This window comes from Seriola dumerili, unplaced genomic scaffold (assembly GCF_002260705.1).
Source record: "Seriola dumerili isolate Sdu_G_001 unplaced genomic scaffold, Sdu_1.0 BDQW01000073.1, whole genome shotgun sequence".
Taxonomy (NCBI): domain Eukaryota; kingdom Metazoa; phylum Chordata; class Actinopteri; order Carangiformes; family Carangidae; genus Seriola; species Seriola dumerili.
The window spans coordinates 6,545,205-6,561,417 of record NW_019174328.1 but is presented as its reverse complement, the minus strand read 5'-3'; the positions used below and the strand labels follow the sequence as shown (position 1 = coordinate 6,561,417).

The window sequence follows — 16,213 nt, the reverse complement described above, 5'->3', positions numbered from 1 at the left end:
ATTACATATGTGGTAAACACAAAAGCGGGGAGAAGTGCATGTCAAAGCCTCTTTTGTGCAACTCACACTGCAGATGAAATGACACTAAGCTGATGCAAATCATGTTCAGACACATTCAGGGAAATGTGGCTACAGGCACACAGATCTGATGAGTATAACAAGTGAGGTCTATCTGAGGCTGAGATCACATTAACAGGGATTGGCCAGACAAAACACTGACATGCCAGGCCATCTATCACAGTAACTCTGTAGCAGCAGATAGGAATTTATCATGGAGGTAATGTGTTAAAATGGAGGCTGGAATAAAGCTGCCGGGCATGAGTCATATTTTACACCACCGTGGGTGTCCTGCAGGACGCCCAGAGACACAACATGGACACACTCTTCCTATTTTAGGAAACCCACACACTCATGCACACACACACACGCCCACGGGCAAGACCACGTTTGTTTTATATTTTCTCTCAGTGCTGTATGACTCATTATACCCTGAATAAGATTTCACTCATTACAAATTATCATTCAGTCAGTCCGGGGAATAACTTGAAATGTATAATCTACTGTAGATATTGATCAACCGAGTGATTCCCCCACAGCTTACCAAGCACAATAACTCTCGCTTGCCCAGACAGTCGGCCGCCGACAGTCTTGGTTTCGCAGCCGTACATCTGTCCATCATAAACTTCTACATTATTGATCCTGAGGGTGCCATTAGGAAACAACTTAAAACGAGAGTCCTGGGGGGGAAGCAAAAAAAGGTGTTTTTTTATTTTAAGTCAAATTCTCTTATATCACAGAATAAATCTATCAATTGAGTTTTCCTGTCAGAAAAAAGACACACTGAGTGTGTTCGTGTGTGTGCTAACTCACCTCAGGTGTGATCATGATGTTGTTGCGGAGCCAGGTGACCTCAGGTTCAGGGTTGGCTTGAGCGTGACAGTGAAGGAAACCTGGTTTACCTTCCTCTAAGTAGCTGTCAAGAGGTCTTGTCACCCACACAGGGGCAGCTGTGGAGACACACACACACACACACACACAGAATACATTAACCAATAATGACATTTTACATTAACACATTCAGTATAAACAGCTGTTCTTCAGCTGCATGGCACACTCTTGAAGGGATATGCAAAGTGTTAATGATAATGATAATCTTTGGCCCTTTGGACAAAGACATCATAAATAAACCCTGTGGCAGATGTTCCCAGTGTTCCTACCTTCATCCTGAAATAAATTAACATGAGTTATTATTTTATTAAGGAGTGATTCAATGAGCTATAAATGACCCAATCTTCTGTTACTTGTGTACTTTTTCAGCTGAAGTTCTACTGATTTGTCCTATTTCTAAAACTAAATGGTGACATTTAAATTATGTAATGCTAAATTCCTGTATTATGATAATAAAATAATTAATTGATTTATAGCGACAACTGACCACTAGCTGTTCTTTAAATCATTTAATCTGATTTTTCTCTCTCTGTCTTAAGTGGTTTAGCATTATACTTCAATAAAGTTACGAAACTCATAACAGACAAATTTTAAAAATATAATATGGGTAAAGCTCCAAAAACACTGGTTCCTACATTTCCCATAATTCGCCCTGTCTTGTTGATGCAACAAAATTCTGTTACACAACAGATTTCACCGGAGTAGTTCGCCCTGTAAAACAAACTTAAATGTGCAAGATTGGTGGAGCCCCCTTTAGAATGGATTGTGGATGACTCACTGGCCACAGTGAAGGTGACCTCCTGTGTCTTGCGTCCGGCCTTGTTCTGAGCCACACAGGTGTAAGTGCCTGAATCTCCCTCCTCTGTGGGACTGAAGACCAGATCCAGGCCGTCCTGGTACACTCTGCCCTCTGTGGGGACCCGCTGACCTTCTCTCTCCCACCACACCTCGGGCTCAGGTCGACCGCGTGGGGGGCGACAGGCTACTCTCTGCAGGGTGTCCGCGGTGAAAACCTTTGACATCTTGGGCACCATGTCTTCTATCTCTGTAATGGAGAGCAGAGAGAGCAAAAGGATTTTCAGCATAAAGGAACAATTTGAATGGTGAAATTGATTTCCATGTATGCAAGACCCTGATAATCATCAAACTGTCTTCAAAGCCAGCGAGGCATTACTGATTTAGAATTTCATGAGCAGCCCTGAGCACACTTAATTCCAACTCACAGTTCTGTTAACAGATTTCCTGTCTTGTTAGGAAAGGACTTCTGATTTGTAGCACAGACCACAGTAATTAGAGAACAAAGCGCACAGTAGGCGAACTGAGTATATAGGTTGTTCTTAGTATGGGAATTAACTCGGGCCTGTGTGAGGTGGGTCATATCAAAACTGGCAGCCCTTATACAGAAAGTGGAATGTGATCTGTAGTCCAAAGACTCACAAGACCTCCCACTACTGTGTGGTTTAATACTGTGTGTGTCCCGAATGGAAGTCATTAATACTTTATTGGCCAACACTGCCCTGAAAGCTGGTGAGCGGTTACGACCTTCTACAAGTCTGAGATCTAAATCAATTAATGAGAACAGAAGAAAACACACATTTCTTAGCAGATGAAAGAGAAGTCGAGCTGGAAGATGGAGGGGGGAGGGGGGGCGCAGTGAAATGAATGAAGTGGAGCAATGATGGAGTGACTGTTTAAACTTGTCCCTAAATGCTGAATTCTACTGTGACACAATCCCCTATAATGCCTGCAGGGATTACCATCAGATTAAGTGAATTAAGGTATTTAAATGGAGCTGTGGTTCACTGGGTTAAAACTGCAGATACAGTCGTACCTCATTAATCCAAAACCCTTGGGGAAAAGGGGCTGTTTGAGAGGAATAAAGTGTTTGGGACACTGAAACGCATAGAAATTCCAGCCCTAAGCTTATCCAAAATATTTGACTTGCATGCACTTGCATTTCAAAATGCTGGCTGATTAGTAAGATGAGAAGATACTACGGCTTGTTCTTGCTTTAAGCTCCAGCAGCCATTTAAAAGCTGTTAAGTTCTTTTTGGCGTCAGGGTTGGAAAGGAAAAGAGGGGGCGCTGTTCTATGCAATATTAAAACAGCTTTGATGTGCCTCGACTTGCATATTACATTGTTTTTCTTGCATGTATCTGAATCTGACCTTTATGCACAACCACAAAGTTATATTTGTTATACCGCTGATATTTTTTGATTTCATAAACCTGCCCATCTGGAATTTATAATTTCTTCCTAGCAAGTTTCAACTAATGTTGGATAGAAATCATGGGGGGAATTCTAATGACATTAAACATTTAAACAAGCTCATAATTGCACTGCTTGTTTGCCCATTTGAGTCCCTGCGGTATGTTATCTAATGTTACTTTTGCTGCTTGCTCAGCCAGGTGCTTTTACACTTCGGAGGAAGCTTGTTGAGCTAATCAAGCTTGGCACACAGCTGGTCTGTTGGAGGAAATAGTATGGAGGGAAGGCAGGAAAATGCTCCAGTGCAGTGTGTGTAGTGGATACAGCTGGGCCGGATGTCAATAAGGGGATGTGATTATCATCGGAGAGATCTGGCTCTAAGTGAAAGAGCCAGAAGAAGGAGGGAGGGGAGAGCAGAATGAGATGGAGGGCAGGATAAATATGTAACCCAAATGCCCCTCTCACTCTCAGATTACAGAATCACAGGTGTTTATCCGTCACCAGTTCAACAACTGCAAATTTGTGTATGTGTGTGTGGGTGTGAGGGTGTATTGTGTGTGTGTACCAGCTATGAGGAGGGAGGCCTCCAAAGGAACCTGGGACCCTCTTAGGCCACGGCCGACACACTTGTAGGTCCCTGTGTTCCTGGGTTTGACCTGCGTGATCAGCAGTGTGCCGTTGGAGAGCAGAATCACTCTGTGGAGAGGAAACAGATCAGTTTATAAATCTACATATTACGGCTTTCTCACAACCACTGACCAACAAACAATGTGTCACATATTACTTATACATAACAGACCAACAAATGTCACAGAATGTACTAGTGCAACTACCCCCCCCCCCACCAGATCTCACTCAGATGCCTTCTGCAAATAACTCTTAGCATTTGTTTTGGCCTGCCTGGAACAGCAGATGGAAATGCTCTGCCAAACAGGACAATACATGAGTGCCAGAAAATTTAGGCTATGTTTTAACAGAGGCCTACTTTTTTATCCTTGGCATCTTACCTGACGCTATCTGAATCGCCCTGATTCACTAAACCCAAGCCATCTGCTGCTCCAAGTAGGTTGAAGTAAATGCTAAGAATTTGTCCACATAACACAAAAAAACTGTCCTAGTTAATTTTAAAAAGTCTTGTGCTTTAGGAGGCCCATCCTGATGGCTGGCCTCTGCCAGGCTGAAGGGAGTATCAGTGCCAGAGATGGACGGGATGAGAAGTAATTAAAGGCTGACCTTAGGCCAGCTCCAGGGATGACAGATAGGGAGCTGCAAATCCCACACAGCACAGAAATCTGCTCCACAGAGTGGACAAATCAACAGATAGTCACTGCTGTGTGTCATTACAGAGCTCATGGGGAAAGTGAATATGTAAAGCAGAGAGGAATAAGTTCAGGCAGTGCTGGATGCATTTGGGGTGCTGTATAATTCCTGAGAAGAGTTTCTGAAAGCAGAATACATCCGGGACTAAATGGCTCTGCAGTGGATTCCCTGAGAAGAAGTGATATTTCTCTGTCATCTCATCTCTCCTTCTCTGTTCAATAGTGGGAGGGAAATGAGCTTTGGGAGCTTGTGTATGTTTCCATGTGAGAAAAACCTAGTCTGTGGAAGATTACTTCACTCTGAGGAAATATTCTAAAATAACCACAAAACAAAATGAACAAAGGCTGATTTTTTTTTCTCAAGGCAATCATCTTTATAGCTACATGGATCCTTCACAGAAAGAATGGGTATGGTTTCACAGTTTTGCCTCCGGAGTTGGTTTGACCCATGGGGCAGAATTTTTCTGTCTGCAAAAATAGCCTTGAGGTTAATGGTATCATATTTAGTTAGTTTCACACATATGAAAAACAATCCACATCAAATATTCACATAATCTGAGTGGGGTGTGTGTGTGGGGGGTCGTCTAAACAGTGCAGGTGCAAAACAGATGATATCCTCTGCAGAGCTGCATTCCTCTGGCATTATAATCAGCCCTGATCAATAAACACATGAAAGACCAGGCTGCCTGAAATACCTTAACCACAACTATGCCAGGATTTTAAAGAAACAGTCTGTCTGTGTGTGTGTGTGTGTGTGTGTGTGTGTGTGTTTTTTTAACCACACTTTATTATTCACCCCCCTGCACTCCTGGTGCCGAGTCATCACTACCTAAGTGACCAAACCCCGCCTCCGACAGGCTCATTACACAAATGACTAACTATTGATATTGCACTCCTTCACCTCCCTCGCTCAGTGAGCACAATAATCACTTTACAATCGAAAACCAGGCTTTTACATTCCATGTGGAACAGGCTGCCTACAGTGTGACTATGTATTACCATGAGGTGCTATGAACCCAGAGGGTATACTTGGCACGATGTATAGAAATTGGTTATTATCTAGTGCTTATGCGTTTATAAGGCACATGCTGGTAAGCTGATTGTAGCCAGAGGGGTTTTTCCGCTCAGTGCGTGAACACTGGAGAGCTGCAGAGTCTTTTCTGATAGGCTGGAGAGAAAGGCTGTGTTCCAGTGATGTATAGTAAACCGCAGAAAAACTTTACGGTGTTCTGTTCCAGTAATAACATTCTTTAATGTGCAATTCATTCAGAGAGCTGAGAGCCCGACACAAGGGTTCCACCTCATTGGGTTGAAAGGAATACCCGAAGCTGAAGCTTACATAATGGTAAGTGAGGAGAGGGAATGGAGTAGGGGCAGGATATGGAGGGAGAGGGGAGTTTGTGAGTGAGAGGAAGAACTGGGGGAGTTAGATGGATGATGAGAAGTAGGAGGAGGATCTAGCTCACAACGTACCGAGACTTGTTTGCCAGCAGCTCGTTTTCATGGTACCACTCTAATGTGGGGGCCGGCACAGCGGTGAACTGGCAGTGGAACACGGCCTCCTCATTCTTCAACACCACCTGGTCCTCAGGAGTGACCACCGGCCGCGGGAAACTCTTATCTGTTAAGAGAGGTAGACAAACATCTGCATGATTACATCTGCAGGCATCAGACCATCAAGCTCCATCTGGGTGGATACTCTTACTCCAAGGTTTATTAAAAGCTGCCAACAGCAGTGTGAGGCCGGTGAGCAGGCGGCCTTCAGGTGGCGGTGCGTGTGTCAACAACTCAGGGGCCCTGGGGAACCGTAATGAGGTCAGGGAACAGACCCTGCAGCTTATCTGGACCATTATCTCCTTCCTTTATTACCACCTGGACAGTAGAATCACACATGGTGGATCATCCCTCTCTTCGCTGTGATGATCTAAAGTCATGCTATTCCAAGAAACTGGAGTTAGGGCTCAGGTGGGTCAACTGGTCATTTTGTTTTTGTTTTTTGTTTTTTTTTAAATGGAGGATGCAGGATTTTATGCAGTCAATTTCAAATCACACAAGAGTTCTTAAACTGCATTGTTTTTTCCCACCATTCACATTCTTTTGCCCTTTGCTTCCCTGCCAGCTGCCTTCAAACCCCCTAGCTTTGGCTAACACTGGACCAGGCTGCTCTGACCTGCCAAAAGCAGAGATTAGGCAGAGTACAACCTAGAGGAGTAGTAATTACCACACAGATTTTAAGACATTGTTACACTCCAAATATAAAGCTAAAGGGCATCGAGCTCAATAAAGAAACAAGAACACGAAAATATCCCTAATCCAACTTTATGTGTGAGTATTTCAAATCTGCACAGCTAAAGGAGGTATGGTGCCAGTAGTAGTATTACTACATGGCAACAGAAAGGCGTGCACTCAGAGCACACCTGGCCCACCCAGGAAGTCGGTGGAGAGGCCTCAACTCAAAGAGCTGTGACTGTGCATTGAAAAAAAAAAAAAAGTTTAAATCTGTCAACCTTTCCTTAAGGTGAAGCCCTATAGAAGAGAAGAGGGTGGCATCATGGTAACTGGAAACTCAACAATTATCCATTCTTCCTCGACCCAGGTGCTAACCTAGCGTGTCTGTGTATGCGCGTTGCAGGTGGCTAATTAGAGTGGAACAGGGCATCAGGTTTCATGCACAGATGTGCTGCTGTATGTACTGTACCAGCTCTTTGCGGTGCTGGGGGGGATAATCGACGGGGGCGCGCACACACACACACACACACACACGCGCAGAGTAAACAGCAGAAGTCATGTTGTGAGCCTGCAGAAAAACAAATAGCCTCCCAACACAACAAACTGTCTGTGAAATCTACGGTTACAAAGAGAAATCAACAGAACAATGCTGCTGCTGAGGGAGCCGCTGTTATTGTTTTCTCTGTGGATGTTTATGATGTTGTTTCTGTCTGTGTGGGCGGCAGAGGAGGAAGGTGCTAACACACTCTATGGTAATCACATTAGGAGCTCCATCGCTTTCATTTCCTACTCTCTCTCACTACTAATGGTCCTTACGCACCCTCCTCTTCAGCACACTTCCTGGCAGGTATGCAAATGTGCAAAATTCACTGAGTGCATAAAATATCACATTATTTCTTACATGAAAACTAGAGCTGAAACTATTCAGTTCATTGACTAGTTTATTTGACAGAAATGTAATAAACAAATTTCTGTTTTTTTGTTAAAGTAATTTTTCAAGAAACTTCGTGTCATTTATATGTTGCAGCGACTCAGCACACTGTCATGCAAAGACACACACACACACACCTATGATGTTAAGCGTGAAGTTGCTGTTGCTACAGACGTGCCCTGCTGCATTCTTGGCACAGCAGTAGTACAGGCCGTTGTCGTCTGGACTGGCGCTCTTGAAGGTGAGCGTCCTCTCCTTGTTGTTGATCTGATGGCTCTTCTCTGTCAGCTTCAACCCGTCCTTGAACCACTGGCATGTCGGCCTGACAGGGAGAGGAGGATTAAAGAGAATAGGCGTGAGAGAGGTTTAGGAGAGGAAGACAAAATTTGGGAAGAGGGGCAGGATGATTGATGTAAAAAAAGTAAAAGTAAAAAAAGATCAGATACAAAGTTGTGAAGAGGGGGGACAGAAGAAGAATAGGTAAAGAGGAACATAAGGGCATGAGAGAGGCCAGTTAGGACAGAAGAGTAGTTTTTCCAGTACAGTCCTCAACATGATCCTCAACCCTGTGAACTCTGAGCCCGAGGTGACAGGGAGGGAGACTCACCGTGGGTGTCCATCAATATGACAGCGCAACGTGACCGGTGCAGAACTCTCAATCTCTCCTTCTGAGGAGGGCTCCTTCAAAGTCACACCACCACTTTCCAACCCTGCAGAGGAAAACAGAACGGACTGTGAGCGGGAGGAGGGACGGGGCATAGGAGGACGCGGGGAATAACTGAGGAGAAGGACAGGAGGAAAAATTGAGTTAAGTGGTGGTCCTGTCATCTGTCCTCTTGGGAGACACGACAATGCTAATGCGCTTGACAGGACTATGATTCAGGAACAGAGAGACAGAGCAGGGACCTACGACATCACTGGGTCAGCTTACATCAGCATACCACTGTCCTGCACTCACAAGAGCAAGAGGGGCTCTTACAATGCTTTTTATGGACATTTAATGGACAGTCCGTTGACTTGCTCTGTTAAAAGGGCTACTCCGCTGTCAGAGCAGCCCATAAACTGAAACAGTGAACATGTTTCACTTTTAGCAATAGCGCCTCGCTTTATAGTCTGTAAAATGCTTGAAAAGTTGTGAGGTGCATCCTTAGCTAAGAAAATCCTTTGACTCTGATCAGTGGAGTCTACAGACTTGCACCACTATAAGTAGAAAAAAAAAAATAAAAACAAAGTGAAGGGAGACATCACCTAAAAGTAACATGAAACCTGATCAATGGTGTCTGAGTGACACATGAATAACAGAACAAATGAAGAAAACAGATGGCGACAGTCGTCCCCTGAATGCATCACGGTACAGGGAGAAATGCAGTGCAGTGTGGTTTCCCCATTAAGGATGTGACCCAGTACACTGAAACATTTTCAGGGTTTTATTCTCCAAAATGTCCAAGGAGACATATAGTACATATATCTCATGATGTACTGAGGCGTTTCATCCCCTCTTTACATAAAAAGGACAGTGGTGGTTGATGTAAACTAAGCCTTTTTAGTGTAGCCATAAAAATGCTATATTTGATCTGACGGACACAGCACTGATCTCCTGATAAAGTGGCTGCCTGCTGCTGAGCTAGATGCACACTAATGAGTACTGCACAAATAAAAATAAAATAAACAGTTACTTAGTGAGACCAAAGTTGTCTCCTTCACTGAGAACAGTTAGCGCACCTTGAAGGAATTCCCCTTCCCCTCCTGAGTGTGTTGACGATACAAATACTTGGTGTTTACACTGAATGGGAACAAGGGCTAATTGTTGTAATGTGATGATGTATAAGCTGAAATGCAGTAACTGTGCACGCTGTGTGGTTACTGAGTGCAAACATGCCTTCTCTGAGACAGCATGTTTGTTATGGTTACTCTGGCTTCTACATGAGTCTATGGAGGTTTTGTGTGTATGTATACTGTGTGTCAGCGTGTTAGTGTAACACATTCCATCATGCTGAGCTTCATTCCTATGGCCTGTGGCTGAATTGTGTGTCTGCATCTCTGCCCCTGTGTGGATCATCTATGAAATATGCATGGCATGAGCCTCCACCTGAGTGGAGAGGAGGGGGAGGGGGGCACGCAGCACCACCCCTGTGAGGTTAGAGGGGGCGCTAGAGGAAGACCTGTCACAGTGAATTACACAGAAACCTGGCAGTTCTCTGCACACAGGGGGATCATGGGAAACCGTGTCTACAGTAACAGGGCCTACATCCCCCTCGCTTCTATCCCCATCTAGGGCAGGCACCGCTCATTAGCTCCAACCTAACACAGATGCCCCAACAACTGTGGGTGTGAGTCTGTTTGTGTATGTATGTGGTGGTGAGGAGCGAAACACAGATGATGATTTTGTGCCCCTAAGCATGAATGCATGTGTGCTCAAATGCCTTTAACAGTTCAGCACAGGATACTAATTGTTTGTGTGTCTCACTCAAGGACATTCCAGTAAATAGCTCCAGTAACTTAGTGAGGAGGAGGTGATGAAGGCCATCCCAGTAACGGGGACCTGGGGCCAGACACTCAGACAGACCTGCTATTAGTGCAATGGAAGCATAAAAACCCGACAAAACCAGAAGGGGAAACAGTGAGTCACAGAGGAGGAGGAGGAGGAGGAGAGAGTAAGAAAAAGTTTGATGGAAGGAACAACAAGTATCATCTGCAGCACATATGACAGTTATTTGCAAATGAACTCATAGAATTTGTTTGGACCTTTCTGGAGTAACAGGTGAAGGTTTCCTGTATCAGGTGGTGTCAAACTGTCAAGCAAGAAGGCTAAATTTTATATTCTGTGCTACTTTCATAAGAGTCCATGTGTTTTTTTTCTGTTGTTTTCTGTCCAAAGAATAAAAAAACCCAGCAGCATGAGTCTGAAATAAAAGCATAAAAGAAGTGGGTAGTTCATGTGAGCAGTAAGGCTGAAGAGATTAAGAAAAGAAGTACATAAAATGGGAAAAAGTCATCACAATACCAGGCGCACTGACTGATGAGTGACCTCTACATGTATGCAGACTCTACAACACTGAGCGCTCATCAACTCAAACTGCCTTGTGACTGTCCACAGTTTCTACCACTCCTGACCTATTTTGTCGTCCAGCAGGTTAAAACCAATTCTTGGTATTCACTTCCAATTTGACCTGGATTTTGTGGACAGTCACACATTCGAACCCTTTCCTCCACTAATAGCGCCATTCACAGTTCAGGTTTCTCCAGCTGTCCAGTCGACAAACAGAAGGCGCTCTTTCATAACCTATTAGTGGCAAATACTTCCCCATAATCCCTCTCAGAATGCATGACTAAGTGTTGGAGCAGGCCTGGCAGCTAACGCCATAATTAGGGGTGTATAATTATTATGTTGGAGGCAGAACAGTAAGCTCTATCAACACAGGGATGATAACAGATGAATTGTGAGGATATTGTCAAGGCAGATGCTTGGACCATTCATCCCTCACTGTGCCAAAAGGCAGCTGTATGTGTGTGTCTGTTTCATTCAGTGAGCTGATTTGTTGCCATGGAGAATGGTTTCTGCGACAGAGAGGCAGGGTAGATAGTGTTATCCAGGGGAGCACTGGGGGTGTGATTTGACTGACAGCACCATGTGGGTATGGAAATAACTAAAACATGTGGCAGAGTGGCTTCATATTGTAAACTTTGTGGAAAAAAAGTGCCCTAGCACAGACCCGGGAAAAAGCATGACAGACCCAGCGCACTGTGGTAGATGAGGTGTCAGATTTTATCAGCTGTGGCTGACAGAGGTCAACAGGCCAGCCTGCAAACTACAGCAATTCAGAGAGATGCTGCTGCTGCTGCTGTGACAAGGCACGAGGAGGCGGAATAAAGGGAAAAAAGAGACTCTGACACTGGAGCAAAGTCACTCTGCAGGGGAGAAGCTGACGGATGGAGTCTGGGTCATTAAGCATGAGGAGCTGCATTTTGTCAGCTCACAGAAGACAGGGGGAAAAAAAGCAAGGGGTTGGAGGCATTGTGAGAGGATGAGAAAAAAGTGGAGCTGTGCTAGTGATCAGTGAGGATGCTCCAAAATGCATCTGCTGAGCAAATGTAGGTTAAGGACACAAGCTGTGATTAAACCGAGATGGCGTGTGTGTGTACTCGTGTGCAAGTAGCTCTGTGATTTTGAAGATTAAATAGGCAGGAACAGTTGCCCGCTTGGCTGTGTTTCTACTGTATGTTTCCCTTCTACCTACAAGTTATGTCACAGAATATCAAAACACTGTCTGTCTGCATCTTGTTACTGAGAGTCAAGTGAAGCGTTGCCTCCAGGACCAACAAACACGCTGACAATAGTGATGCCTGAGCCCGACGCCTCTGCTGGACGCAGCCTCGCCATAGATACCCGGTGACAGGGTGGGACAAAGGGATGAAGGGGGGGGGGGCTAAAACCTCTATTAGAGAAAACAGAGGGGGGATAATTACTCTGAATAACTCTCAACTGGCAGGATTTGCCCACCCACCATTGAGAGCAAGACAAATTAACTCTCTCTCTCTGCAGAGGGCGGGAGGGGGAGGGGGAACAAACTACTCTGGTACAGTCCATGTACAGTACATATGGAATACTTGCCCCCCCACCCCCCCCACAACCCACTTACTACTACGCACGCAAACAAGCATACACATGAGTGAACGCACATGCAAGATTAATGCCAGAGGGGTCTTTGCTTTAAAGCTGCGTGCGGCTTTATCGCCTGTTAAATGTATGTTGGGGAAATATGAGAACATCTGTCATAACATTGTCTGATCCACCTACAGTGATCCACAGATGACCAGCCAACCTGCACATTATGACAGATAGACAAATTTGTTGATATACACAGACAGATGCAGCGTGCAAAAGTGATTAGAGTTGATTTACTACTTTTTGATACTTCACCTTGTCCGTTTGATTCTGAAATATCTGTGCTGTGCTATAAATTATCTTGTTTATTCTCTAACAGAGGAGAGAAAATCTACTGTAGGTGGTTTCTTATCTGAAGAAATGCCTGAGGAACCCACTCAAGTTGTTGGATTCTCATCAAACTGACACAAATCTATCGATCATATTCCAAGCAGAATGTTAATGTTTGATGCATTAAAAACACCACATCCATTAATGTCTGCCTCTCTGCTATTAATCTGCTGCTCATGTCTCGCTTTGTGTAGTGCATGTCCACAGTACTGTCGTATCTGAGGAGAGAAAAATGTGTAGTAAGTGTACCCCCATCATCTTGCATCATGTTCTGTGCTCGCGGTGGATTGGCTGAGAGACACTCCAGCAGCCAATCTCTAAGGTGTCCTTGAAAGGCTACTTGATATGAAGCCCTATCATCACCCCCAGAGACAGATGGGAGTCCATGCATGCAAACATATACATTTATCAATACCTCCAAATAGTGAAGAATGTGTGTATTGTGTGTACTGAATACATTACATCTGGTTACAAATAAACTAGCAGCAAGCAAGTTCATTACTATATCTTAGATACACAGGTCAACATTTTGAGAAGTTTCAAAAACCTATATTTAAAACTTTCTATGTCTTTTGTAAAGACTAATTATTTCAATATGCATTAACTTATCTCTTGGCCAATATGGACATATGACAGATGTGGCATAAAGTGCTTATTTACACATCCAGCGGATACCGAGCAACATTAGCATTCATTTGGAGTCTCCACCAGCTCCTGAGGGAAATATCTGGCTTGTTAGCCGCTAAATGCTGCTCTATGTTCACCAGCTAATCCATCTATGTCCATCTAATTTTGTCTCACTAATAGGTCAATGTTTTTTGCAGAAAACACACGACTGTTGTATCTAGAAATGACGCCCTTTAAGAGTGGTGAGAGGGGACCAGAACTGTCAAGTAGTGAGCCGGAAAACCAACAGACATATTAACACCTGCTAATGTCGTCAAAACTGCCTCAGTGGTAGTTCCCGTTACAGTAGGTGACTCCAGGACCACATTTTGCCATGATGAGACAAGACACACGCACGCACACACATGCACACACGCACACACACACAGGGTGAATGTAATACCAGCCTCGCTGCTGCAGCTGGTAAAATTTGATTTTTTAAAATTAAAATTAATTCAGCACATTCCTTACAATAAAATATGCCTCTCTTTTCCAGTGCGTGGGAATGTTAATGACCTGGCAGAAGATACAGTTTATTCTGGGACAGCTCTTAAGAACTGGTATTTCATGTCTGACTTGTTTTTTTTTTTTCTTTTCAATCTGTGGGAGTTTGTCAGTTGAGCTTTATTGACACACTAGATCAAGTTTAATTGCAACACATAAAAGCAGTTTCCTTCAGATCAGACGAGGTTTGGAAAACTGATGTGCTTCTTTGGTTTATCTGGCTAAAAATTTAGTATTCAGAGTCAGTGGCTCAACATCACAGACCACAAATATCCACTGGTGGAGACACTTCACAGAGCAAAGGTTAAACCTCGGCTCTCTCCCTCCGTCTGTCCCTCACAGTTTATCTCTCAGTTTGCTACAGGAGGTCCGGACACTCATCTGTTCTTGTAATCAGCCTTTGAACAAGTAACAGCGGCACAAAAACAAAACCTTCCGGCTGAGTGTAGTGAGAGAGGACAACATATTCCATAAGGAGCTTTTTTTCACCCTGTTCTGCTTTTTGTTTTCTCCTGCCATCAGTACAAACTCTGTGATTGTGAGACACAAAGGCTTTTCAGTAACGACTGGTACCTGCGGGCCTTCCACAATACGCAAACAAGGTTGTTATTTATCCCAGACAGGGCTGTGCAGAATTCCCATGACTTCCTCTGAAACTTAAGAGGGTAATCGAGTGGTTTGGTTATGGGGCTAAACAATAAAATTAAGATACTAGTGTGCCTCCCCCTAATGGGAAAAAAACGTTTACAAAGTGACAGAGTGAAAAACTTGACATGAATAAAAAGCTGGAGCAAGGAGGGTGGTGCTAATCTGAACCTAAATAATTATATAGCTGGAAGGTAAATTACGCTCTTTAGTAATTTCCAGACAAAAGCCTTTTGAGAGCATATGGGAAAAAAGAGTGTTACACAACACAGAAAAAAAAGATACAAGCAACAAGAAACACATGCTTGGTGGCACACATATCCAGTTTCCTTTGGATAGAGGGAGATGAAGCCACAGAGAACAAGGCAACAAGGTGGAAACATTCCTTCAGCTCATACTACCTGTCATCTTATACTGTGACTTTTGTTTTGCTTTTTTGATCCAGAAACTGGATGCACACCCATGTTGCCATTATGAAACCCAGTCAGCTGGCAACTTACACTCAGGAAATCAGAAGGCTTGTTCTAGGCTTGAAATGAAACACTCACACTTGATATTGAAGGAGGCGTTGGTGGAGTGGAGCATCTCTCCTGACGCCGTGTTTTGTGCGACGCACTCAAAGTTTCCTGCGTCCAGCCGCCGATCCACAGCGGTGAACTTGAGGTTGCTGCCCTCCTGGAAACGCCTCTCGCTGCTTTCCAGAGGCTGGCCGTTGTGGAGCCAGCTGTAGGCGATGTCAGCCGGATCGCTGACCTCGCAGCGTAGCATGGCGCTGCGGCCATGCAAGGCATCCTGGGACTTGGGCTCCTTGGTGAACTGGATGGCTGCAGCTTGGATGGACAGAACTGGAAAAGAGGAAAAAAGATGGAGGGAAATGAAATGACAGAGGATTAGAATGGGGCTGCTGTTAACATTTTACTGCTTTTTCCGTTCATTAAGTGTGTGCCATGGTGACCACTTAGCCTTGTGGAGGAATGTGATGTTTAGACAATACTGGCCAACTGTGAATTATTTAGTCGTAAAATTATCAAACCCAACACAGAGAAAATACTTTTTCCCCGTTAGCGAGGCTGTGAGTGCCGCCGGCAGTCATGTGCCATCAGCTCAGTGAGACAAGTCTCCTAAACAAGACATGATGTGCTGCGCACACACGCACACACATGCGAGGAAAAAAGATGACACACGCACACACACGCGCACACACACACACGCGCACACACACACACACACACACACATACACACACACACACACTTTTATTTCCCCTTATGATACTGTGAACAAGCTTTGTGTGAGAGACGTGTTTTCTGCTCCAGTTACCCACATGTCACTGGAGGAAATGAGTAGAGTGTGACTTGCAGTAAACACAGAACGAATTCTATTCAATTCTACTACACAGTCACAGCACATCTGATATTCAATATGGTTATAATGTAAGAGATCACAGCGTGTGAGAAGCAAATGCAGGGGGAAGAAAATGAAAACAGAAGAATGGAGTCACAGTGTTGTTAGCTAGAGGTGCATGTGCATCTCTCCTCTGTCTGGTCTTGGTTCCACATCACAGGGAATTTTCTGTTTCTGTTCCTGTTTCACATTCTTATTCTTATTCATTGAATGAGCACATGGTTGCATGTGGTAGCAGTGTAATGGTCAACATCCAGCAGCTAAACAATTCATCTTTTACACAGACTCACAGATGAGATTTTACACTTGCTTGTTGTAGCTCAGTGTAATATGGCAAATCATCCATCTCTATCTGATGATTCT

General features: G+C 44.2%; 1 protein-coding gene across 2 annotated transcripts in view; it reads right to left on the bottom strand.

The window, feature by feature from the left end:
- ptk7 (protein tyrosine kinase 7 (inactive)) overlaps positions 1-16,213 on the bottom strand; it is a 74,178-nt gene that overhangs the window by 8,442 nt on the left and 49,523 nt on the right. For both annotated transcript variants that reach the window (XM_022743912.1, XM_022743914.1), the window contains 8 exons: positions 14,995-15,291; positions 8,243-8,345; positions 7,773-7,957; positions 5,949-6,096; positions 3,722-3,852; positions 1,727-1,993; positions 871-1,007; positions 602-737 (listed from right to left, as the gene is read on the bottom strand). In XM_022743912.1, coding sequence (XP_022599633.1) covers positions 602-737; positions 871-1,007; positions 1,727-1,993; positions 3,722-3,852; positions 5,949-6,096; positions 7,773-7,957; positions 8,243-8,345; positions 14,995-15,291 — 1,404 coding nt within the window. The remainder of the gene's footprint in view (positions 1-601; positions 738-870; positions 1,008-1,726; positions 1,994-3,721; positions 3,853-5,948; positions 6,097-7,772; positions 7,958-8,242; positions 8,346-14,994; positions 15,292-16,213) is intronic.